At 43.7% G+C, this 24,166-nt stretch overlaps 1 protein-coding gene across 1 annotated transcript in view; it reads left to right on the plus strand.

Moving 5' to 3' along the window:
- Positions 1-2,448: 2,448 nt before the first annotated feature.
- The window catches only part of PIK3R5 (phosphoinositide-3-kinase, regulatory subunit 5), a 33,054-nt gene continuing 11,336 nt past the window's right edge, over positions 2,449-24,166 (plus strand). The window contains exons 1-4 of the mRNA XM_006900502.1: positions 2,449-2,569; positions 4,269-4,369; positions 7,285-7,353; positions 8,151-8,289. Coding sequence (XP_006900564.1) covers positions 2,467-2,569; positions 4,269-4,369; positions 7,285-7,353; positions 8,151-8,289 — 412 coding nt within the window. The 5' untranslated portion in view covers positions 2,449-2,466. The remainder of the gene's footprint in view (positions 2,570-4,268; positions 4,370-7,284; positions 7,354-8,150; positions 8,290-24,166) is intronic.

A 24,166-nucleotide genomic window follows, 5' to 3' on the forward strand; every position in this document is an offset into this window, starting at 1 on the left:
CCCCAAGCTTTTCTCCTGGCTTCCTCCTCCAGCTTACAGGGCTTTTCTTCCAAGAGACTATATTGGACCTCCCATCAACCTAGGGTGCCCACCCTCCTGGGTGCCCACCTTCCCAGACACCCCGCCATTCTTCACAGCTTCCGTTTCTCCTTTGATTTTCTTTCTTTGTGTGTTAGTATCTGTCTCTCACTCTTTAATGGTTGTTTTAAAAACAAACACACACTTGTCTTAGAAGAAGTGCGTGCAGAATGCTCCTTAGAAGCAAGGATGATGAGACTTAATCTACCTCCTTCAGCCACATGATCAGGGAGGTCTGGTCCCTGGAAAGGGACACATGGGAATGTAGAGGGTCAGTGAAAGAGAGGAAGACGTCATTTAGACGAAGTGACATAGCGACTGCAACAAGGGCTTTGAGCACAGCAGAAATGGTCAGGATGGCACAGGATTCAGCAGACTTCTTTGTCCTATTGTTTTTAGGGTGGCTATGAGTTCATCGTCCTGCTTGTAGGAACTTAACCATAACTATAGGGAGTTCTGGTGACCTAGTGGTAAGAAACTGCAGTGCAGTCCCAAAGGCATGCAGTTTGAATCCACCAGCTGCTCTGCAAAAAAAATGATGGGCAATCTCCTTCCATATGATTAACTGCCTATGAAAACCTGCCAGAATGTCAGCTATGGGTCAGCTCTGACTTGATGGTACACAACAGCAACAACAGCCGAAGCTGTGCAAGGATCACATCTGCTCTATTCATGGCTGTATCCCCAAAGCTGGCAACAGTAATGTTTGAGGAATGAATGAGTGCATCCTTACAATGCATGCAATCATATCAGACAGCTTACAAAGGGTTGTTTTCCCTCTGTCAAGTTTTTCCCCAGTCTGGGGAAGTGGAAAAGTTTGCCTAAATGTCGTCTTCACGCCATGCAGATGGTCTGGGTTAGGATGTTATCTCTCTTTGCATGTCATTTGCATGGTCAGCTCTCAGCTCTGGCTTCTGCTTCTGATCTCCTGGCCAGTCTACAAATCCTGACCTAAGCTGACCTGCCTGACCAGAGATGGGGCCTATCTGGAAGGGGTGGTTATAGCATTTGGGGTGATGTATGGTAGTTGGCATGTGCTGAAAGCTCAGTGCACCCACCAGGATGTTTAATTTTCCCAGTGCACAATGAAGTGAGTTGCCATCATTGTCCCCATTTTACAGATATGTAAACTGAGTTTGGGGAAGGTTAAAGAATTTACCCAAAGTCACATGGGCAAAATAAATGTTACAGTTGATGTTTGAGTCTCAGTCCACTAGATGCCAGAGGTCAGGCTTCATCACTGGGCTCAACTGTTTAGCATGATATGACTTCTGGCAATACCCAGGGAGCCCTCACACAGGACAAAGACGCTAAGCTGGCCCTGCTAGTTGTTGTTGTTGTTAGGTGCTGTTAAGTCAAGTACTACTCACAGCAACCCTATGAATGACAGATCTGAACCCTGTCCTATACTGTGCCATCCTCATTGTCTCTGATACATTTGAGCCCATTGCTACAGTAACTGTGTCAATCCACCTGGCTGAGGACCTTCCTTTCCTTTGCAATCTTTCTATCTTTCCAAGCATGTTCCTTTCCAAGGAATAACCTCTTTTAGCAACATGCTCAAAGTATGCGAGACGAAGCCTTGTCATCCTTGGCTCCAAGGAGCGCTCTGGCTGCACTGCTTGGAGGCTCCCAGAATTCAGCACGGCTCCCTCTGTGATGTGACAGCTCCTTCTGCGCCTTGCTTGGTGGACTTCCAGCCTGAGCTAAACATGCTGGTTCCTCCCTAGCAGGCAGGCAACAGGGCCCGGACAGGATCTTTAACATAATTTGTCAAGCCTCAGGTGAGGGTAAAGGAAAGGAATGAATATGGAGGGCTGGGCAGAAGAGAAGCAGGTGCCTGTGACCTAGTGCAGTGGGTCTATGCAGTGGAGAGGGTAGACATGGAGTGAGAGCCTCGACTCCTGGATTATGGGCTCATTGAGGAAATCCTGGGGTTTTTTCCATCAGGAGTAGAGCTCCCAGCCCACCACTGAGGTTTTGGGGGTAGAATGCCTGGAATATTCAGAAAAATCCCCCAAATGTTTCTAATCTCCCATAGGGGATTTTCTGCCCAACCCACCAATGTCTGACCACCTTTTTCACTCTAGGGCTCTTTGTAGCGCTCACTGCTGCTCTGGGGAGCAAGTGGGCCCCTGTCACTGTCCAATTTCAACCCTGGTCCTTTGCTTCCTGGAATCCCACGCTACGTCCTGCAGCTCAGATGTTCTTGAAGCATCAGGGAGGACCCAAGGTTCACCTACAACACCAAGATGGAGCAGAATTGGTGACAGTGGGTGGTGGATGTCAGCTGACAGTGCCACCATCCTGCTGTCCTGCCTGGTGCTCAGGGGAAGGGGACTCTGCCAGCTGACTGCTGTCTGTCTCCTGTGCAGGCGATGACTCAGGATGCAGCCAGGGGCCACGACGTGCACGGAGGACCGCATCCAGCATGCCCTGGAGCGCTGCTTGCACGGGCTCAGCCTCAGCCGACGTTCTACTTCCTGGTCAGGTGGGTTCCTGGGGGCTGAGGGGTGTTTTTATGACCCAGAGGAGCCTGGAGATCCACTTCTGTAGAGAGCACAGCCTAGGGAGCATCATGGGGCAGTCAGTTTGATGATGTGTAACAACAACACTACCTAGCACATGGTAAGGTGGTCAGTAAATAAGAGCTTTCTTCCTACTCACCTTCTGCCCAGTCTTGCCTTAATAAGCCCAAGTTAGTAGAAGGGATGGGGATAGTTTCATGGTAGAATTCTTGCCTTCATGCAGGAGGTCCAGATTAGATTCCTTACCGATGCATCTCAAGTACAGCTCCCCCCAACCCCCATCACCCATCTGTCAGTGGAGGCTTGTGTGTTGCTGTGATGACCAGGTTTCAGTGGAGCCTCTGGACTATGGAAGACTAAGAAGAAAGGCCTGGCAGTCTGCTTGCAGAACCTCAGCCACTGAGAACCCGGTGGAGACCAGTTCTACTCTGGGACAGTTGGGGTCTTGGACACAGTGGCAATTCATTTTCAGTTTTAGAGATTTCGAGGTACCAACACTAAGTAAAGGGAGCTGTGTGGCGTAGTCTATAGGGGAGTTGCACCACTAAGCCAAAGACAGCACCTTTCTGTGGTTCGAATCCCCCAGAGGGTCCATGGAAGAGAGCACTCTCCTTCCATGCGACTTAGAGCTTCTGAAAACTCACTGGACGGGCGGCTGTGAGTCAGTTCCGATTAAACTCCGGTGATCACCGAGTAAAGGAATGAAAAATAGCTGACTTTTGCAAATTTTGTAAAATCCTATCAGTGCTTGAACATATTGCTAGTGGCCTCTGAGACCATGAAATTCAAGGTCATTTCACTTCCACTCCTGAGTCACTTCCCACACACACATTCTCAGACACACACACACACGCATGCGCACACACACACACACACTCCTCCCTGAGCATCCTTTAATTAGTAGGGAATTACCCATACTGATTGTGGGGGAAATAGAAATTGCCAACATAAGAAAGCCTAGGGAAGTGCCAAAGTGCCCATCCAGCTTTTAGAATTTAAATGAAAGTAGCTTCCCCTTCCTGAGCTCCACTGCCAGGCAGTCATGGGACGTCCCAGGACAGTCCCAGACCTTGTGTCCGGGCAGACACACATGGCTCCCTTCTTATTCCTGGCTCCTGTGCCTCTCCTTCCTTCCCTGCTCTCTCCACAGGGGGTGAGTGAAGCTGGAAGAGAACTGTGCTATCCAGGGACATGGGGAGGAAAGTCAAGTCAGGGCCATTGGCTCCGAAGGGGATTCCAAGCATATCCAGGCCTGTCTCTCTCCCTCTCTCCATCCCCTGCCTATATATGCAGGAAACATATTTCTAAGTCTTGATGGGATGTGGCAGGGTTAGAGGCTGGCCCAGGATTTCCCCAGACCTTCTTGCTTTAGGAAGGAGTGTTCCAGGACAGCCTGAGTGATACCTCCTGTTTCTTTCCCACTTGTAAAACAACATTATACTGGGAAGGTTGGGTATCAGAGAAAGAGAAGACCTTCCATGAGATGGATTGGCACAGTGACTCTAACAGTGGGCTCGAGTGGATCTGAGACAGTGAGATGGGGTCGAGTTCTCACTTGTCATTCATAGAGTTGCTAGGAGTTGTAGTTGACTTGACAGCCCATAACAGCAACAGTCTGAAGGTTGCTGAAAGAGACTGACCACTTGCCTCTCTCCCTTCCAGCTGGACTGTGTCTAAACTGTTGGAGCCTTCAGGAGCTGGTCAGCAGGGACCCGGGCCACTTCCTTATCCTCCTTGAGCAGATCCTGAAGAAAACCCGAGAGGTGAGTGTGGGTCAGAGATCTGCCTCACAGAATTGAGAAACAGACCCCAACGAGTGATAGGGTGGAGCACCCAGCCACTTTGGCAAAGGCAGTGAGAAGCTGTGAGTTTTCTGTTTCAGCAAAACCAGAAATAGGTGGTGTCCTGGATAGTGCAAATGGTCAGTGCACTAGAGTGCTATCCAAAATGTTGGAAGTTCAAGCCCATGCACAGTCTGGCAACTTACTTCTTAAAAATCCAGCAACTGAGGATACTGTGGAGCACAGCTCTGCTCTGCTTCGGCACTGTGAGTGGAGGGTGACTCCATGGTGGGTGGTGACCGAGGATGAGGAGTGGCCTTCTGCGGTGCAGGAAGAACACAGAAGCCAGGGCCTCATGTGTAAACTGCTGCTGAGGGCAGCCGTTGCTTACAGATCAAAGTATATATAGATCAGAAGGGACGGAGGGAACGTGATGTAACACCTTTCTCCAAAATGATCCTTAAAAACAAAGACATGAAAGAGAAAACTGATGGGAAAGAGCAGGAAAGTAAGCCGAGGTCTCCTTTAATGGTTCAAGAAATAGACAGTAAATCCCAAGAGGATTCTGTCCCTCACAAAGTTCTCATTCAAGCTTCCTTCCCATTGTCCCCTTGTTCATTTTAAAGATACAATTTAAATGAGAAAACATCTGCCTTTATCAAGGTTAAATGATAGTGTGAGCACCGCCAGTTAGCTGATGCTGTTATTGCTCTTGATTTTTAACTTAAGGGTTGAGGGTTCAAGCCAACCTGGTAAAGCCATGAAAGAAAGGCCTGGGGATGTGTTTTTTTGTAAAGATGACAGCCGAGAATACCCTGTGGGTGATTCTGGTCTGTGACGCATGGAGTCACCAGGAGTCTGAATGGAACTGACTTGACAGCAAGTTTGGTTTGGGCTTATTATTCCCTGGACGCAGGCAAACCAGCACAGAGAAGCTTGGGCACCTCTGCGGTGCTTCACTTACAGACCACAGAGAAAGGATCCATAGGGAAGGGGTTTTTTCCTTCTTAAAATTTTATTATGATTTGGGTGAGAGTTTGCAAATCAAATGAGTCTCCGATTCAATAACCAATACATATTTTGTTTCATGAAATTAGTCGCAGTCCCGTCAATGAAACATCACTCTCCCCACTTCCTCTCTGGGTTCCTGGTTTCCAATCACTCAACTTTCCTTCCTCATCTTGTCTTTGAAACACTGTTTTGGGGGAAATGCTGCCCTTTGGTCTCCTATGGCTGATATATCCTGAGGACTATTTTCTCACAGACATTACTGTTCCCTTTATAGATCTATTTAGTATTAGGCAGAAAGGCTAGTGGGTTCAGTTCCAGGTTTGAAAGATGTCCAAGGACTATAGTCTTGGGCATTCCACCAGTCTTTATCAGACTAGTAATGATTTTGAATTTTGTTCTACTTTTTTTTTTCTTCTCCCACTCTCTGTCTAGGACCTTCTATTGTGATCCCAGTCAGAGCCATTTAGAGTGGTGACTAGGCACTGCCTAGTGGAGGGTGCAATCCATTTAGTCTTTTTTGATAATTATATCCTTGAGTCTTTTCATCACTTTTATTTGCTGTACCTGGGAAGAGGCCCATGGTTTCATCTTAGACAGGAAGACTTTGTAGAATGGACTTTGTAGACGATATGGAGGACACATCTTCTCTTCAGGGCAGGAGAAGTTGAGGTCTACATTGAGACTTGCTGAGGATACCAAACACAGCAGAGAAGGAAGGCCTTTCTCTGTGCCTTCAGCACCCATAAACATCAGAATGGGCTGAAAGACCTTGTGCACTGTCACACTAGCTTCTAAAATGTGCGTGCTTGTGTGTAGCTGGTGTGGTATGCTCTATCTAAATGCTTTCCTAAGAAGTAATTCATAACAGAACAGGTAGAACTCATAAACACCTTAACAAGCAAGGGTTGGTCTAGGTTATAAGAAAACAAAAGCAAATCAAGGCCATAAAGGGATAGTGTTTGCCTATCAAATTAGCAAAAAGTGTAATAGCCAATCCGGCAGTGGGTGTGGTGAAACTGGTACTTTCATGCATTCAAGATATTAAAAATGATGAAATGTTGTCATGTCTCTCTTTCTAACCTTTGATCAGTTAATTCTACTTCATGAGTGATAATAATCCAAGCTATAAGAAAAATGAATGTGCACAAAAATATTCATCGCACTATCACATAAAATAGCAAGGCAATTATTTCAAATGTCAAAATAAAAACAAAAATAAAATTGCAGAGATCTGGCACATGGAAGATTATGCAACCAATAAAAATGATGGTTGTTATCCAAGGATATGAAGTAAGTTTATTTTATAATGGAAATTGCATCACAATTTTTTTTAGATTATTTAGGAGAAATTGATTAAGTTTGGAAAAAACTGATGAAATGCTAGATGGAGTAAAAATTTACATTTTAAAAAAATAAAACATCAAAGGAAATCTAGATGGATGTATATAGGATCCTTGTATGCAAAACAGAATCCGTAAAAGAAAAAAAGACATGTACTTTCTAAACAACAAAAAATAGAAGAAAAGTGGAAAGGAGGAAAATAGTCTTAGAGACCATTTAGTAAAACAGAAATTCACTTAGAATATTATAGGTAAAAGATATCAAGAGTACACATATTGACAAAATTATTAAAATTTACAGAAGAAAATGCATAGAAAAAAATGGTATAAGGAAAAGTAAACCGAAAATATGAACTACAATTGGGATTGAATGGGGGATATATATGAAGAATCTTTTTCTTTCCTTTCTACTGCTATTTTTCAATTTGTTTTGTTTTGTGGAGATGTTTTCTTTATACTTCAAAAACAAAGCAAAACTGAGGAAAGAATAAGATAAGACAGTGCTCCCTCAGTGATCCTCACCTTTCCCTATTCACCTCTCCACAGGTCCAGGAGAAGGGCACCTACGACCTCCTGGCCCCTCTGGCCCTGCTCTTCTACTCCACAGTTCTCTGCGTAAGTTCCAGGGTGGGACAGGCCCAGGAAGGCAGGGAAGAAAGGGGGTCATCAGTATGGGGGAGACAGCCCTCACGCCTCTGAGGATAATCACACAGAGAGAATAACTATGAAGTGTTGAGATCTGAGATGAGTTTCAACTCACAGAATGTCAGGAAAACTTCCGAATGGTCATCTAGGAGAGAGACCTTAGTAACTCTACTTGATGCCTTTGTGCCAAGCTTAACTGGTCTCCCTCACTGGAGCTGCTGCCACAGCTTGTTCACGAGCCATGAGAAAGATGGTATGGGGAAATGCCATGTCCTCCTCATTTTTTACTCCAGTGGTGGGTTTGGCCTATATTGTTGTTGATGTGTACTATAGAGTTGGAACCAACCCATAGCTGGCCTACTGCAGGGTTTTCAGAGGCAGTTAATTGCACAGGAGGAGATTGCCCCTTATATTCACCAGATGAGTCTGTGAACATAGGATCAGTTCAGTCTCAAAGAGTAAGCATTTGCTTCTAGCAAGGATGTTTAAATAAGCATAGTCTAAGCACTGAAGACCATCCAAAGTGAATGACAGTATTGTGTGGAGGAAGTAATGTAAAGTTGTCAATATAGAGACATCCTGGGTGCCATCCTGACAGCTCAGTCTTTGGTAACTTCCAGTTCCTCCTGGCTTGTCCTGGGGCACTCTGCTACTAGGAAATGTGTGTCCTTTGCAGAACATTTCAGAAAGGGAACCAACCTGCTCTAGCCTATCAGTGAGTTTTCTGTCATCCAGACCTCTCTGCTTGCTGTCTCTTCCCACCCTAGACGCCACACTTCCCACCCGACTCAGATCTCCTTCTGAAGGCAGCCAGAACCTACCACCGGTTCCTGACCTGGCCTGTTCCCTACTGCAGCATCTGCCAGGAACTGCTCACCTTCATCGATGCGGAACTCAAGGCCCCAGGTAGGCATCAAGGCAACGGACATGCAGGGCCATTGAACCTGGTCAGGATGCTTTCTCTTCTCGTCTTGAATCTTCCTACCTGGCTCTGCCCCTGCATTCAATAGAAGCCTTGAGTGATCTTCGCTTTGTGGTGCCCGTGTGCAAAATGGCTGGATATACACAACCTCAAAGCAGTGACGTGGAAGACAACTCAAAGGGGAGTTCTTAGCCAGGGGCTCAGAGCAAGTAGACCCCACCAACTCAGTTCTGTTTCTATTCTGGTTAGTCAAGGGGTAATTCAGAGACTGCACAGGTCAGAGAGAGCCCACCAATATTGACAAGAGGCATTTGCTTATTCTCTTTGCCCCAGAGTGGAGAGGGAAGCACAGGGTGGGTAGCCTTAGTTCTGGTTGTAGAAGATAGGCTGGTGCTGACGACAGACAGGCAGCAGCTGCCATGCCAGATGTGGTGGACATAAGGCTGATGCTGCCTGAGATTTCACATGTGGGGTCAGAAGAGTAAGACTTCTTGAAAAGTTACTAGTGCTGTGAGAGATATGCACATGAAATCTGAGAAGATGACTATGTTGTTTTTGTGTACCGTTGAGTCGAAACCAACCCATAGCTGACCCTTCAGTGGGTTTTCACAGGCAGTAAGTTGCTTGGGAGGAGATTGCCCATCCTTTGCCCACACAGTAGCTGGTTGATTCAAACCACGTGCCTTTGGAATTGCCACACAACTTCTTACCACTAGACCACCAGAGTGCCTAGAAAATGACTATAGAGCCAAAGAAAACATGATCAAGTAAGATTAACTGAGAAATGGCCCCAAGTTAGAAAATCTGTTTATGCAACTCACCATATTAATAGCATAATGGAATAAAGTCTCTTAATATCTCAGCAGATATCCTTAAGACATTTAATAAAATCCAACACTTACTCCTGACATTCAGAACTCCTCTACTCTGTGAAACTATGTTGTTGTTAAGTGCTGTTGAGTTGCCTGCGACTCATAGAGACCCTATGTACAACAGCCCTATACCCTGCTCTATCCTGAGCCAATCTTATTGTTCTGACACACCTACCCCCACTACCCCAGTCACTGAATAAATCCATCTCATCGAGGATCTTCCTCTCCTGAGCTGTCCCTCCACCCTCCCAAGCATGATGTCCCTCTCCAAGGACTAATCTCTCCTTGCAACATGTCCAAAGTATGTCACATGAAGCTTCAGAATCCTTGTCTCCAAGGAACATCCTTGTTTCACCCTCTCTAGGACAAACCTGTTTGTTCTCCTAGCAGTCCATGGTATATTCAATACTCTCCTCCAGCACCACAGGTCAAAGGCATCAATTCTCCTTTATCATCTCTAGCCATTGTCCAGCTTTCTGATGCATAGCAAGTAATTATTATATGAAAATGTCTTCTGTATAATAATAATAGCAAGCAAAGGGAGGCCTTTCCATCACAGTCAAGACTCTTCTTCCTTTTGCTCATCAGTATTTTGCCTAGGCAATAAATAAAGAAATGGAAATAAAGAATATTTTCTCTTCTAGCAAAGGTAAACTTTTCATTATCTACAGGTCAAATAAAAATAATTACTTTGTTGTCAAGACCAAAAGAATCACCTGAAGAACTCTAACAAACAAGTAGCTTTACCATATATTCTTCGTGAGGAGACACAATAAATAACATTAAATCCTGAAAATACACAAGAAATGTAAATGACCTACACACGGAAAATGGCCTTACGTTTTTTAAAATTTAAGAATATGCCCAGAAAAGCATGCAATTGAACGACTTCTACGTGTACAATTCAGTGACACTGCTGTCTTCCTCACTTGTACAGTTGCTCTCACTGTCTTTTCTGAGTTGTTAGTTTCCTGTTAACATATACTCACCTCACCACATTAGGTTCCTAGCTAATCTTTGGAGTTTCTGTTGTCAATTTGATCCTATATAGATAGTTCTCAAAAGAGCAGGATGCTCAAGGCAGATTTTGGTTTTGGGTTTTTTTTAACTAGTTGAGCTCAACTAGAGGAAATGTAAAAATACTTTACTGGAGGAAAAGAAATAATTGAAGAGAAATTGCTACAGAAGTGAAAGACTCAATATTATAATGTTTTATTGTTGTTGTTATTGTTTTGTACCGTTGAGTGGGTTTTCAGAGGCAGTGAATCACACGGGAGGAGATTACTCATTCTTCTCCATGGAGCAGATTCTATGTGCTTTTGGGATTGTAGTGTCGCTTCTTACCACTAGGCCACCAAGTGTTGTTATAAAAGTAAGTATCAGTGCAAAATACCAGCAAGACTTTTTAAAATTTGGCAAAATCGTGTTGTTGTTGTTGGGTGCTGGAGAGGCAAGTATGACCCATGAACAACAGACCTATGAACAACAGATCTGAACCCTGTCTTATCCTGTGTCATCCTTACACTTCTCGACACGCTAGAGCCTCAGAGTAGCATTCCTTTATGTGCTTATTATGTGTTTATTTACTGAAGATCAAGAATGAGATATTTTCCTTATAAATCTTCAAAGGTGCTATTGGGATAGGATTATGGAATTTTTATAATAGTGTATAGAAAGAGGACATTTATGTAAAACAGTAGGTAGATCAACAGGATAGAATATGATAGTTATTTAGAAACAAATTACATAAAAATTTTTATAGGAAAATGTCATCTTCAAACCAATGATGATAAAGTGAGTCATTTAATAGTATTAGGATAACTGGTAGACCATTAAAACAAGAAAGAGAAGCCAGAATCACAGCTCACAAAGAAAAGAAATCAAGACTTCTGTCTCAAACGTGGGAAGGTGTAATATGCAAGGACTTACGTAGCTAATCCAAAGGCTTCAAATCTATTAGTGGCTCCAAGGGAGAAAGATGGGTAGTCTCCTCCTGTGTGATTCACAACTTTGAAAACCCGAAGGAGAGTCATCTGTGAGTTGATTCCTATTCCACAACAATGAGTGAGTGAATGATCCCAAATGTAAAAATTACTTGCAGACAGATTAAAGATTTAAGCGTGGAAAACAAATCCATAAAAATAATAGAAGAAAAATAACTACTGTTAATTTAGAGTGGAAAAGAGCTGTCAAATGTAGCCCCAAGGCAAAAATTGTCGAGAGAAAGACTGATAGATTTGAAAGCATCATGTTGAAGCTTTTACATGGCAGAGTGGAAAGGAGGAAGAGTAAATGGCAAATGAAGAACAAGATCTGAAACAAGAAAAGTAATATATAAAACCCATGAAGAGTTCTTCTGAGTCAATTTAAATATAGGCTGATACACCAATGGAAAGATAAGTAATACACATCATTTCGAGAGCACTAAATAGGAGCCCCAAAGAACCACATTAATACTCCCAAAACACTCACCCTTATTAGCAATAGGATGCAAAATGAAACAATAATAGATACTGTTTTGTTGTTGCTTGTTTGTTTTATCTCAAATTGACCAGATTTTAAAGACAGTAAATATCAGGTCAAGTGATGCTATTGAGGAAGAGGTGACTGTCTCCCACTCTCCTGGGGGTAGCCAAAATCGGCACACACTCTCAGAGAGTAGATTGGAAAAAAATATCAAGAAGGAACATATCCTTTCATCCAGCAATTCCATTCCTAGAAATTTGTCCTGGTGAATAATCACAGATACAGGCAAAGGTTTAGCTACAAGGATGTCCACCAATGCATCCTTTCTAAAAATCAACTGGTTCCAACAAATCTAAATATTGAACATGGTTGCATAAATTGAGGTAATGTAATGGTATGTTACTAAACCATTAAAAAACGATATAAAATATATTAAAAGCAATGAAAGTAATGAAAAAAGTAAGACTGGAGAAATGGTTAATGAGATGTAAGACAGAAATGCTGAGTAACTTGTGGGATTGGGGGAAGCCTCCAAATACTATGCATATTGTAATCACATTTTAATTCTATATGTGTATCAGGTCGCATTTAGTATGGAGAGCATGTCATTCTCATCACATGCATAACCAATAAAGGTGCTAAACTTTATTCCAAATGATTCATGAACCCCCAGAAGCCCACTGTCAAAGCTTTTTATGTAACTCCTCTGAACAGGCAGTGACTCCCTTCCTCAGAAATTCTCTTAGCTGTCTGCCCAACCAGTCAGCTGAATTGTCTTTACCCAGCCAATCAGCCGTCTATTGTTACAAAGGATCAGGACAAACACAAGAGACTAGGATAGGCCAATCCAGCAGCGTAAAGAACTGAGGGGGGCAACACCAGAACACTTAATTGTGCTCATGAAAAAACAATACCTAGATCAAGAAGCTGTTGTCTGAACAGGTAAAGATTTAAAATCAAGGAAGGTGTACATCTGTGTTGTATCTTTTCTCTAGACCTGTCCAATCTACGTATTGAACAGATCATTTGAGAAGCTGGACTATATGAAGAAAATTGGGGCATCAGGATCAGAGAAATACTCATCAATAACCTGCTTTAATTTCAGATGACACAACCTTCCTTTCTGAAAGTGGGTAGGACTTGACATATATGCTGCAGATGATCAAAGACTACAGCCTTCAATATGGTTTACATCTCATCATCAAGAAAACAAAAATCCTCACCATTCGATCAATAGGCACCATCAAAATAAATGGAGAAAAGTTGAAGTTGTCAATGATTTCATCTTTCTTGGATCCACAGTCAACAACTCTTGCTAACAGAACTCAAGAAATCAAAAGATATGTTGCATTAGGAAAATGAGCTGTCAAGGCTCTTCTCTCCAGAGTACTAAAGAGCAACAGTGTCAGTTTGAAGACTACAGTCGGCCTGATTCAGGCCATGATCTTTTCAATTACTTGCTATGCATCTGAAATTTGGACAGTGAATAAGGATGACAGAATACGAATTGATGCTTTTGAGTTGTGATGTTGGAGAAGAGTACTGACTATCCCATCAACTACCAAAACAACATACAAATTTGCCTTAGAGAAAGTAAAACCAGAGTGTTCCTTGGAGGTTAGGATGGTGAGACTTAATGTCACCATCATGTTACTTTGGACATGTTGTTAGAAGATATCCTTCCTTGGAAAAAGATATGCTGGGGAAGGTAGAAGGTCAACAAAGAAGAGGAAGACCATCAATGAAAAGGATTGACACAGTTGCAGTATCAATGAGCTAAAATATATCAGAAACTATAAAGATGGCACAAGTTAGGGTACAGATCTGCTATTCTTAGAGTCACTATAAGTTGTAGTCAACTCAATAGCATCTAATAACAACTTCATGTGGTCCTCACCATGGTAGAGACTTAGATGGGAGAGTTAGGGGAGCAGGAAGCCCTGGTGATAAGGCATTGGACTGGCAACAGTCTACCAACCTCACTTCCCAAGGCACCCTGAATGAGCAGATCAGTTTCAGAATCTCTTTCATTTCCTTTCTCCCAGTTACCCTCAAAACAAACAGATCTAGATATCTTCTGGGTTTCTCACTTGGTGACTAGAATTTTCTTGATGAGAGGCCCAGCCTTCCTTCCATTGATTTAGAGAGAAAGAGTTTGGCATGCAAATGGGTTGGCAAGGCCTTCTGTTTGTACCAAGGTTCTAGAGGGATACTTTCTTATTTTGAAATGGATAAGGGAGATGTGTGATTGCAAGAGGGGTACCATCTGGGGAGAAACCGCTTCCCAATTTCAAATAGAACCAGCTGGCTCTGCTCAGCTGAGCGTGCATTATGCTAGGAGATGCTTTTGTGGGTTGCTGAGGTGACAAGCTAGCACATGTGGAACTGAAGAGTGGATTGTAAGGAGGCCCAGACCCTGAGACAGTGGGGTTCTAAGCCTGGTGGTGGGGTGCAAAAGCCAGGCTGAGCAGCAACTAGAGGTGGCAATGGAAGAGGTCTTCTGGTCTTGGAGCAGAGAAAAAACGCTCTGAGCTTTTATCACTTGGATCTGCCTCTCCACATTGCAGCTAAGACTCTGCTGGGTTTACGGTGGGTCCCTCTGAGGGGTGAGACATCCGTAGTAACCGACAAGGAAGTACCTGCAGAGAAAAGCTCAGACCGTATTGAACATGTTAGAAATACTGCCTCTTAAGGGAAAGCAGAACCGATCTAGGAAACCATTCATTCTCCTTCCTGTTTGGGAACTATTTCCAAACAATCCCTAACCTGACATTCTTCCCCCCCCCCTTTTTTTAAAAAAAATTATTATTGTTGCACATTTTCATCCCCCTCCCCCAGCCTACCTTGCAATGCACCCCTATTCCAGATTGTTCTCATACATATAGTGATATTCTTTTTGGTCCTTTATTCCTCTCATCTTTTTTAATGTAGTGTTCATTATCTATCCACTCTTTCCCATTCTCTCCCCAACCCCACATGTCTGTCCTATTTTATAACAGTGGTATTATACAGTATTTGTCCTTTTGTGACTGAGATGTTCTATTTAACATAATGTCTTTCAAGCTCCCCCGTGTTGTGTATGCTTTATGAGTTCATTGTTTTTCAATGTTGATCAATATTCCATTGTGTGAATGTGCCATAGTTTTTCTATCCGTTCGTTTATTGATGGGCACTTGGGTTGCTCCCATCTCTTTGCTATTGTGAATAACACAGCAATAAACATGGGTGTGCAGACATCTGTTTGAATTGTGGCTCTGGGTTCTTTAGAATATATTCCCAGTACAAACTTGACATTCTGACAAGTATACAGTGAGCCTCTTTCATAAATATTGTAAACTCATTTATGAGAGAACCAATAGAATCATGTTGTTGTTGCTGTTAGATGCTGCCGAGCCGAGTATGACTTACAGCGGCCCTGTGAACAACAGATCTGAACCCTGTCCTATCCGGGGCCTTCCTATTTTCATCATCTTTGACATACTTGAGCCCCATTGGTTCAGTCACTGTGCCAATCCATCTGGTTGAGGGTCTTCCTCTCTTTTGCCAATCCTCCACCTTTCCAAGCATGATGTCCCTCTCTAAGGAATGGCCTTTCCTAGCAACATACTCAAAGTATGCAAAATGAAGCTTTATCTTTGTCCCTCGCTCCACCTTCTTCAAGACATACCCATTTGTCAGTCCATGGGATGTTCAGTCCTCTTCTCCAACACCACAGCTCAAAGACATCAATTCTTCTTCTGTCATCCTTATTCATTGCCCAGCTCTCAGATGCATACCAAGTGATAGAAAAGACCATGGCCTGACTCAAGCACACCTTAGTCTTCAAACAGACATCATTGCTCCTCAGTAATTTGAAGAGGTCCCTGACAACAGACTTTCCCAATGTTGATAGCAAGGGTGTAGGTTGGGGATCCAAGTGAAATGAAATTGTAGACAGTTTAAATCTTTTCTCCATCTAGCATGACGTTGCCTGTCAGTCCAGTGAATAGAATCGAGGGCTGGTTTAAAAGAGAGCATGCCAAATTGATATAGTCAGTGAGAAAAAGGAGTGTTGAAATATGATTATAAAGGTAGATTCAAAATTAGCCAATATCAGCTAGAAACAAGCACAACTGTCATCCATTCAAAGCTGTCTCGTGACACACCCCTTGTGTGTCAGAGTAGAACCATGCTCCACAGTTGGACACTGGCCATTTTCCAGATCTCCACGCCGTTCTTATGAGGGGCTGCTGTTGGACTTAAACCCCCAACTTTTCCATTAGCTGCCAACCGTATTGCTGATTACTGTCACATACCATCGAATCAGAGCCAACTCAGAGCTGGGAAAACTCCAGTGGGTTTTCAGAGGCAAGAAATCACATGGAAAGAGACTGCCCACCTTTCTTCTATTCAGTGGATTTGAACCACAGGCTTTTAGATTGGTAGTGCAATTCCTTACCACTAAGCCACCAGAACTCCCTTCTTTTCTGCATAGGGGAATAAGATTGTAACCTATGGGGGTTATTTTTTGTACGAAATAGAAAGCACTTGCAAGTTACTATACATCCTCCCATTAACCTTGGACTCTATAAAGCCTGAGCCCCAGTCAATAGCCGTCAGACCAATTGCTTTCTCCTACATGACCCTGAAGTGAGCTTCTTGGCAGATGGTTTGATATGATTTTTGAAAGGCCTGCAATGATCTGTTTGTCTGATGGCTGAGTCATTTTTGGCCCTGATATAATGTTCCTTAGCTCTACCCCACGGAGGAAGGCTGTGTACAGAAGTGGAGAAAGGCTGGGGCAGGAGCCAGGAACATGAGGTCTGGGAGGGGGCTGGGTTATCAGACGGCGATGCCAGAACCTCCTGATGTCACATTGTGGCTCTTCTACTTACTCGCCATTGGGACTCGGGCAAGGCGTTTAACTTAGGTTCAGTTTCTTCATCTGTAAAATAGGAGCGAGGATGCCTGCCTCTCAGAGCAGTTTGTAAGGATGAATGCTGGGCTTGATTGTAGAGCCCGGTATAAAAGCTTATAGGGTAGGAAAAAACCCAAGAAAACACAACACTGAAACAAGTGACAAGTCATGAAAAAGTCTAATGTATCAAACCCACAAAGAGTTTGAGTTAACTTGAAAATAAGCAGGCACGCTAGCAGAAATGTGAGTAAAGGACATGATTGGAGCACATGAACAAAGAGCCATCAACAGTAGCTGAGCAAGACCATAAATTACTGTGCAGACCATTAATATGTTAAACAAAAGTCAGAAGTTCTAGTCCATCTAGAGGCACCTCAGAAAAAAGGCTCATGATCTACTTTTTAAAAAATTAAAACAACAGAATCTATTCCACCTGAATTTAAAACACACACACACACAAATGTCACAGGAACAAATTCGACGTCTTGGACACTAATGAGCGAAGGCCAGATCAGCTGTGGGAGGATATTATCTATGAAGAATGCAAAATATCATTACAAAGACAAAGGAGGAAGACTGAAATGGATTTCAGACAAGACTCTGAGTATATGTACTACAATGCCAAGAAGCCAAAGCGAAGGGAAGAAGATAGGAAATTAAGAAGCTGAACAGAAGATCTGAAAGGGCAGCTTGGAAAGACAAAGAAAAGTATTTTTATGAAATGTGCAAAGAACTGGAATCAGAAAATCAAAAGGGCCAGACTCATTCGGCATTTCTTAAACTGAAGGAACTAAAGAACATCTGCAAGCCTCAAGTTGCAATACTTTGGGCAGACTACTGAATGACCCAGGAAGCGTCTAAAGAAGATGGAAGGAGTACACAGAGCTGCTGTACCAAAAAGAATTGGCTGACACAAGAATTTCATGAAACAGCATGTGACCAAAAGGCAATGGTGATGAAAGAAGAAGTTCAAGCTGCTCTGAAGGAATTGGCAAAACACAAAGTCCCAGAAATTGATGGAATACGAATTGTTTCAACACAGATGTAGCCCTGGACTAGCTCACCAGGTCGTGCCCAGACTGGAAGAAATTTGTATTTATTCCCATTTTTAAAAAATGATCTAACAGAGAGTGGAAATTATAAAATGATATTACTAATACTGCACATAAGTGAAATCCTGCTGAAGATCATAAAAAAATGATTGAAACAGTACATTGACAAGGAACTACCAAAAATATATGCTGAGTTTAGAAGAGGCCATGACGCTAGGAATATCATTGCCAATGTCTGATGAGTCTTTGCTGAAAACAGAGAGTCCCAGAGGAGTGTCTATTTGTACTTCATTGCCTATCCAAAGGCATTTGACTGTGTGGATCACAACAAATTGTGGCTAACCTTGAGAAGAATGGGAATCCCAGAACACCTGACTATACTCATGTGAAACCTATACTTGGACCAGGAGACAGTAGGCAGAACTGAGCAAGGAAACACTGCATAGTTCAAAATCAGGAAGGGAATGTGTCAGGAATATGTCCTATCTCCATACCTTTGCAATCTATATTGGAACAGATCATTTGGGAGACTAGACTTTATGAGGCAGAATGTGCCATCAGGATTGGGTGAAGACTAACCAACAACCTGTGTTATGTAGATGACATAATTTTGCTTGCTGTAGCGGATTAAGGACTGTAGTCCTCAATATGGATTGAAGCTCAATATCAAGAAAACAAAAATTCTCACCACTAGGCCAATTGACAACATCCTGATAGATGGAGAAGAGATAGAGGTTATTAACAATTTCAACTTGTTTGGTTCCACAGTCAACACTCTTAGCACCAGTAATCAGGAAATCAAAAGACACATTGCATTAGGAAAGTCTGCTGTTGGGGAGCTCTCCAGAGTATGAAGGAGCAATGATGTCAGTCTAGAGACTAAGGTGTGCCTGATCCAGGCCATGGTCTTCACAATTGCCCTCATCAGAGTATCATAATTACCTGCACAATTATGCATCAGAGAGCTATACAATGATCAAAGAGGAAAGAGGAAGAATTGATGCCTTTGAATTGTGGTGTTGGAGAAGAGTATTGAACATACCATAGACTGCCAAGAGTACTAACAGGTCTGTCCTGAAAGGGGGGAAGCCAAGCTGTTCCTTGAAGACAAGGATTTTGAGGCTCTGACTCACATACTTTGGGTCTGCTGCCAGGAGGGACCAGTCCTTGGAGAAGAACATCATGCTTGGAAGGGTGGAGGGACACTGCAGGAGACAAAGACCTTGGATGAGATAGATTGACACAATAACCATGGTGACACAATAACCATGGTAATGACCTTAGGTGTGTCAGACAGTGAGATTGGCCCAGGATAGAGCAGGTTTTAGACCTACTGTGCATAGAGATAGGGTCTCTATGAGTCGTGGTTGACTCGATGGCACATAACAATAGAATCATAGTTCTAAGGTGACATGGATGAGGTGGGCACAAGCCAGGGCCCTGTCAGTGATAACTGGCTATACTGTTGTGAGATGCCATCGAGTCAAGTATGGCTCAACAACTCTATGAACAAGAGATCTGAGCCCTGCTCTGTCTTGTGCCTCATCATCTCTGACTCACTCGCACCCACTGTGTCAGTGCATCTTGTTGGGGGGAGGGTCTTCCTCTCTTTTACCGATCCTCCTTCTTTCCAAGCATGATGTCCCTTTTCAAGTAATAGGCTGTACTAGTTTTATAATCCATTACTGAGCCATGGCCTACTATATGACACACATCAATTTGGATGTGGATAATCACAATGGCAGGGACCTAGGGAGCTGGGATTCCACACACAGAGCCTTAGAGAGCCAGTTGCCATGGAGATGAGTAAAACCGGTCACTTGCTTTGATGTGACAGGGTGGCAGAGGAAACAGGCCAGATTATCAAGGCAATGGGCCTCCCCCTTCTTCCTGGTTCCACTACCAAATGGGGTCACCCACTACTTTCACTCCAGGGCTGGCAGGAAACCTCATGTCATTGCTGCTGGGCACTGCCTACTTGAGCTCAATGCAAATGTTTGTTGAATATTTACTCTGCGTACCCAGGGCATGTTCACCCACAAAGAATTTATTTATATCCTTGAAGGCCACCAGAGGGCATCATGTGTATGTGAATTCACTGCAGTTTTCAAAGCACACCAACCTCAGTGATGGTATCTCACCTAGACCACACCCCTTCAGATGGAGGGACAGGTGGCATTTTCCCTGATTTATACATGAAAGGCAAGCCACTGGATCAAGTCCTAAATTGACAAGCCAGGTTCCAGAGAAAAACTGGCAACAAGCTCTCCAGCTTTGCCAGAAAGTCCATACATGTATTCAGTTGCATCAATGTTGATCTTATGGTTCTAAGGAACACTTATGGGTAAGTGACAGAGGTGTAAGACCATTCAGTCAAGGCATAAGCAGTATTTATTGGCCAACTTCCACCAGCTCAAGCATGTCTGGGATGAGTGCACCAGGCTGGTACAAGCAAGCAGCTTGGAAAGGGGAGGTTGAAGCAAGGTAGGGAAGTCCTAGGGTTGGAGGAAGTATGCTTGCTAGGGGCTTTCCACAAAGGCGGAGTGTTTAATGGATCCTGGAACAGTTTCAGTCATCTTTCCAGCCAGGTAAAGGGAGCAGAGAGGGGCGAGGTGTAAAGGAGTAGAGAGGGGCCAGGTATTAGAGAGTGAAGAGGAGTATTGTTATAAGTTCTAGTTGCTAAGTGCAAGGGAAAAGAGGATAGTTTGTAGTTATAGGAATGGGTTGGGTTCCCAAGGCAAGTTTCCATGCCTCTCAGTAAGGAGTTGCACCGCCAACCCAAAGACAGATGGTTTGAATCCACCAGTTGCTTCAGGAGTGAAATATTAGTACTTTCCATCCATTTGCTGTATATAACCTCTGAAAACCTGCTGGGAGGTCAGTTATGAGTGGATTCTGACTTGACAGCACCCAACAACAACACAGTGATTACACAGTAATGTCTGAGAGGACTGAGGATGGGAAAGTAAACATTACTAACCTAAGCTAGAAAGTCAAGTGTGAGAGAAGCAGCATGGCCTTGGTATTGTCACGAAGGTTGCTGGGCTATGAAGAAGGAAGATGGAAGAATAACTGATGCCTCAGTGAGAGGCAAGCAGAATGATGACCAAAAGCATATCAGGAACCCTTAAACACCCGGCCTTTGCACAAAGTCCCTGCCAAGCGTACCTCCCTCCCTAGCACTTCTCTAACCTGCCTAAGCCTCCCCTTTCTAAGCTGCTTGTCTGTAGCACCTCTGTGCACTCTCACCTGGGGGGAGTGGGGAATGCTTGTGCTGAGGAGGTTGGCCAGTAAATATCACTTGTGCCTCGACTGGGTGATCTCCAGTCTCTATCATCAGATTGTGGTGTTGCTGAAGAATATTGCATATAGAGTTGTGATGGGAAATATTGTGTGTTGATGTGGCTATAATTTCCATCATGTAATTGTCCTATTGTAATTGCTAACCTCTATGATATTAATGAGGAAGGACTGGGGACAGCTATGTAATGATGTGATCAACTCTGATCCAATTGAATAGGTATTATTATGTACTATCAAGTCAGAACCATCTCAAACCTGACCTTCCAGTGGTTTTTCAAAGGCTGTAAATCTCAAAGGAGATCTCTCTCCTGTGGAGCTGCTGGTGATTTGAACCATGTGCCTTTGGATTAGCAGTTCATCTGTTTACCCACTAGGCCACCAGAGCGCTCTGTACACACACACACACACACACACACACACACACACACACACACACACACACACAAAGATACTTCGTTGAGTTTTACTTTGCTTCTCTGGAGAGCCCAGCTAAAGATAACCATGGGCAGTGATAAGAAAGTACAGATCACTCTTAGATGAAATACAGTCAGAATGTTCTAAAAGCGAGATGGTAAGATTCTATCTTACTTGTTGCTTGCTTGGTCACATCACCAGGAAAGTTCAATCACTAGAAAAGGCCGTCATGACTGATAAAGAAGCAGGCCAACAAAAACAAACCCACAGTGAAAGGGACTGGCACAGCCACTGCGACAGTGAACCGAACACACCACAGAGCGTCTGGATGATGCAGCACCAGCAGCGTTTCGCTCTGTTGTGTGTGAGGTCTCTATGTCAGAGCCGACTCGACGGTCCCCACCACCAACACAGCTAGGGCTGCGGGCCCTCTCCTGCTTCGCCCCCACGCCCTTATCTCCTTAAACTGTAAACAGAGAGGAGGACAGTTGACATGTTGCTGCGGCTTGCCTGCCTGTGCCTAACACCTTCCAACATCCTATGTGGGGACATGTCTATGTCATTAACTTGATGCTGGTTCTTCCCAAATGACACAAGTCATAATTTCCAAGCATCGTCTTTGTTGCCAAATGTTCTGTGAGAATGGCCCCCTATTTGAAACTTTAAAAAATAATTGCCAAGAAAAAAAAATAATTGCCGCTTCATAGATAGAGTGGGTTTGGCATAGGAAGGGCTTCAACCTTATCCTGCCTGTTGGCTGCCTGCCCCACCCTGCTGGTACCCATCTGTGTGGTTCCTCTGATCTCCGGGGCTCGGTAGTTCGGTGAGAGGGGGGCTCCACTTTCCATGCATAAGACCTGGACTTTAGTCCCGTCTGGTGTACCTCCTGGGCAGTCATATTGGACTACCAGGTAGGCTTGTATGTTGCTATGATGCTGAACAGGTCTCAGGGGAGCTTCTTAAGGCTAGGAAGAAAGGCCTGGAAATCCATTTCCAAAAAGCAACCATTGAGAACTCTGGATCACAATGGCCCCATCCACAGTACATAGGATTCCTTGCTAGAACCTGACCCAGGAATCACACAGCCAAGTGTTTTACTTATTTTTTTTCTTTCATTCCCTCGGCCAACCTTGAACAAAGAAATTCAGAGAACGGTGTTCCCTTCTGTAATGGTGACACAAGAATGGTATGGTCTGAGATCCCAGGGAAAAGGCCGTCATAATCTCCAGGCTCTCTGATCCCCTGTGGAATTGCAGGGTGGCACTGGGACTGCTGCATACCAACCCCGCCTTGCAGGATACCAGGAGGATTTTCTGACAACAAGCACCAGTAAATGGGGAGTGGGCACTACAATTTCAAAGTCCACCACAAAGAAGCCAGAATGCACAGAAGTTTATCTGAATGAGACTTCTTTGCATATTACACAATATTTTCTAATTTATTCTCAACTCGGGCCCAGCACCACCAATCCATTCTCCTCCCCTCAAAACTCCCATCCCACACTTGTAATGGGGTCTCTTATTAAGAAAAATTGAGGAGAACATGGTGGGTTGTCTCGGGGTAAGTGCTACTTGCTGAATATGGAAATTGAGGCAACCGTGGTAAAGTGACCTTCCAAAGACACATGGAAGAGCCTCTTCTTCCTCAGTGGTTCACTCTCCATCATACCTGAGAATGAAGCTTGAGGGCGAGAGGACAGCCCTGATGAGTGAGGGGCAGCCAGAGAGGCTGAGGGAAACCTGAGGGTAGCGAGGCCCAGGATGGAACTGGGGGGTTAGTTGTTGAAGTTGTTAGGTGCTATCAAGTTGAATATGACTCATAGAGACTCTGTGAAGAGCCAACCTGAACCGTGTCCTATCTTGTGCCAACCCCACCATCTCTGGCACACTATAGCCCATTGCTCAAGTCACCATGTGTCAACCCAGCTCATTGAGGGATTTTTCTCTCCTTTGTTGGTCCATCTTTCTGAGCATGATGTATCTTTCTGAGGACCAGCCTTGCCCAGCTACATGTCCAAATGGTAAAACATGAAGCTTTGCCATCTTTGCCTCCAAGGAGCACTCTGGCTGCATTTTTTTACAAGACATATCTGTTTGATCTCTTGGCAGTCCACTTCAGTACTCTTCTCCTGCACCACAATTAAAAGGCATCAATTCTTCTTCTGTCATCCTTATCCATTGTCCAGCTCTTTGATGCAAAGCAGATGATTGAGAAGAACATGGCCTGAATCAGGCACATTTTAGTCTTCAAATTGACCTCAATGCTCTTCTGCATTTTGGAGAAGTCACTGCCAGTCGACTTGCCCAGAGCAATATGTCTCCTAATTTCCTGACTGCTGGTACCAAGGGTGTTTATTGATGATCCAAGTAAGATGAAAACATTGGCAGCTTCAGTCCTTTCTCCATCTAGCATTATGTTGACTTTTGGGCCTGTGGTAAGGACCTTTGTTTCTTGATATTGACATGTAATCCATACCAAAGGTTGTAGTCCTTGATCTTCGGTAGCAAGAGTTTCACATCTTCCTCATTTTCAGCAAGCAAAGTTATACCATCTATATAATGCAGGCTGTCAATGAGTCTTCCTCTGATCCTGATGTCATGTTCTTCTTCACACACTCCAACTTCATGACTTATTTGCTCAGCATTTAGATTGAATAGATATGAAGGAAGGAGACAGCCCTGATACACACCTTTCCTAATATTAAACCATGCAGTAATGCCGTAGTCTCTTGCTCCATTTGGACAACAGCTTCTTGGTTCAGGGGGTTAGAGGATGAGGTTAAAAAAAAATCAAACAGAAAAAGATAAAAGGGTAGGAGTGTGTGGGGTGTGTGTGTGTGTGTGTGTGTGTGTGTGTG

This window comes from Elephantulus edwardii, unplaced genomic scaffold (genome assembly GCF_000299155.1).
Source record: "Elephantulus edwardii isolate Elephantulus edwardi_28Jun2011 unplaced genomic scaffold, EleEdw1.0 scaffold00286, whole genome shotgun sequence".
NCBI lineage: Eukaryota > Metazoa > Chordata > Mammalia > Macroscelidea > Macroscelididae > Elephantulus > Elephantulus edwardii.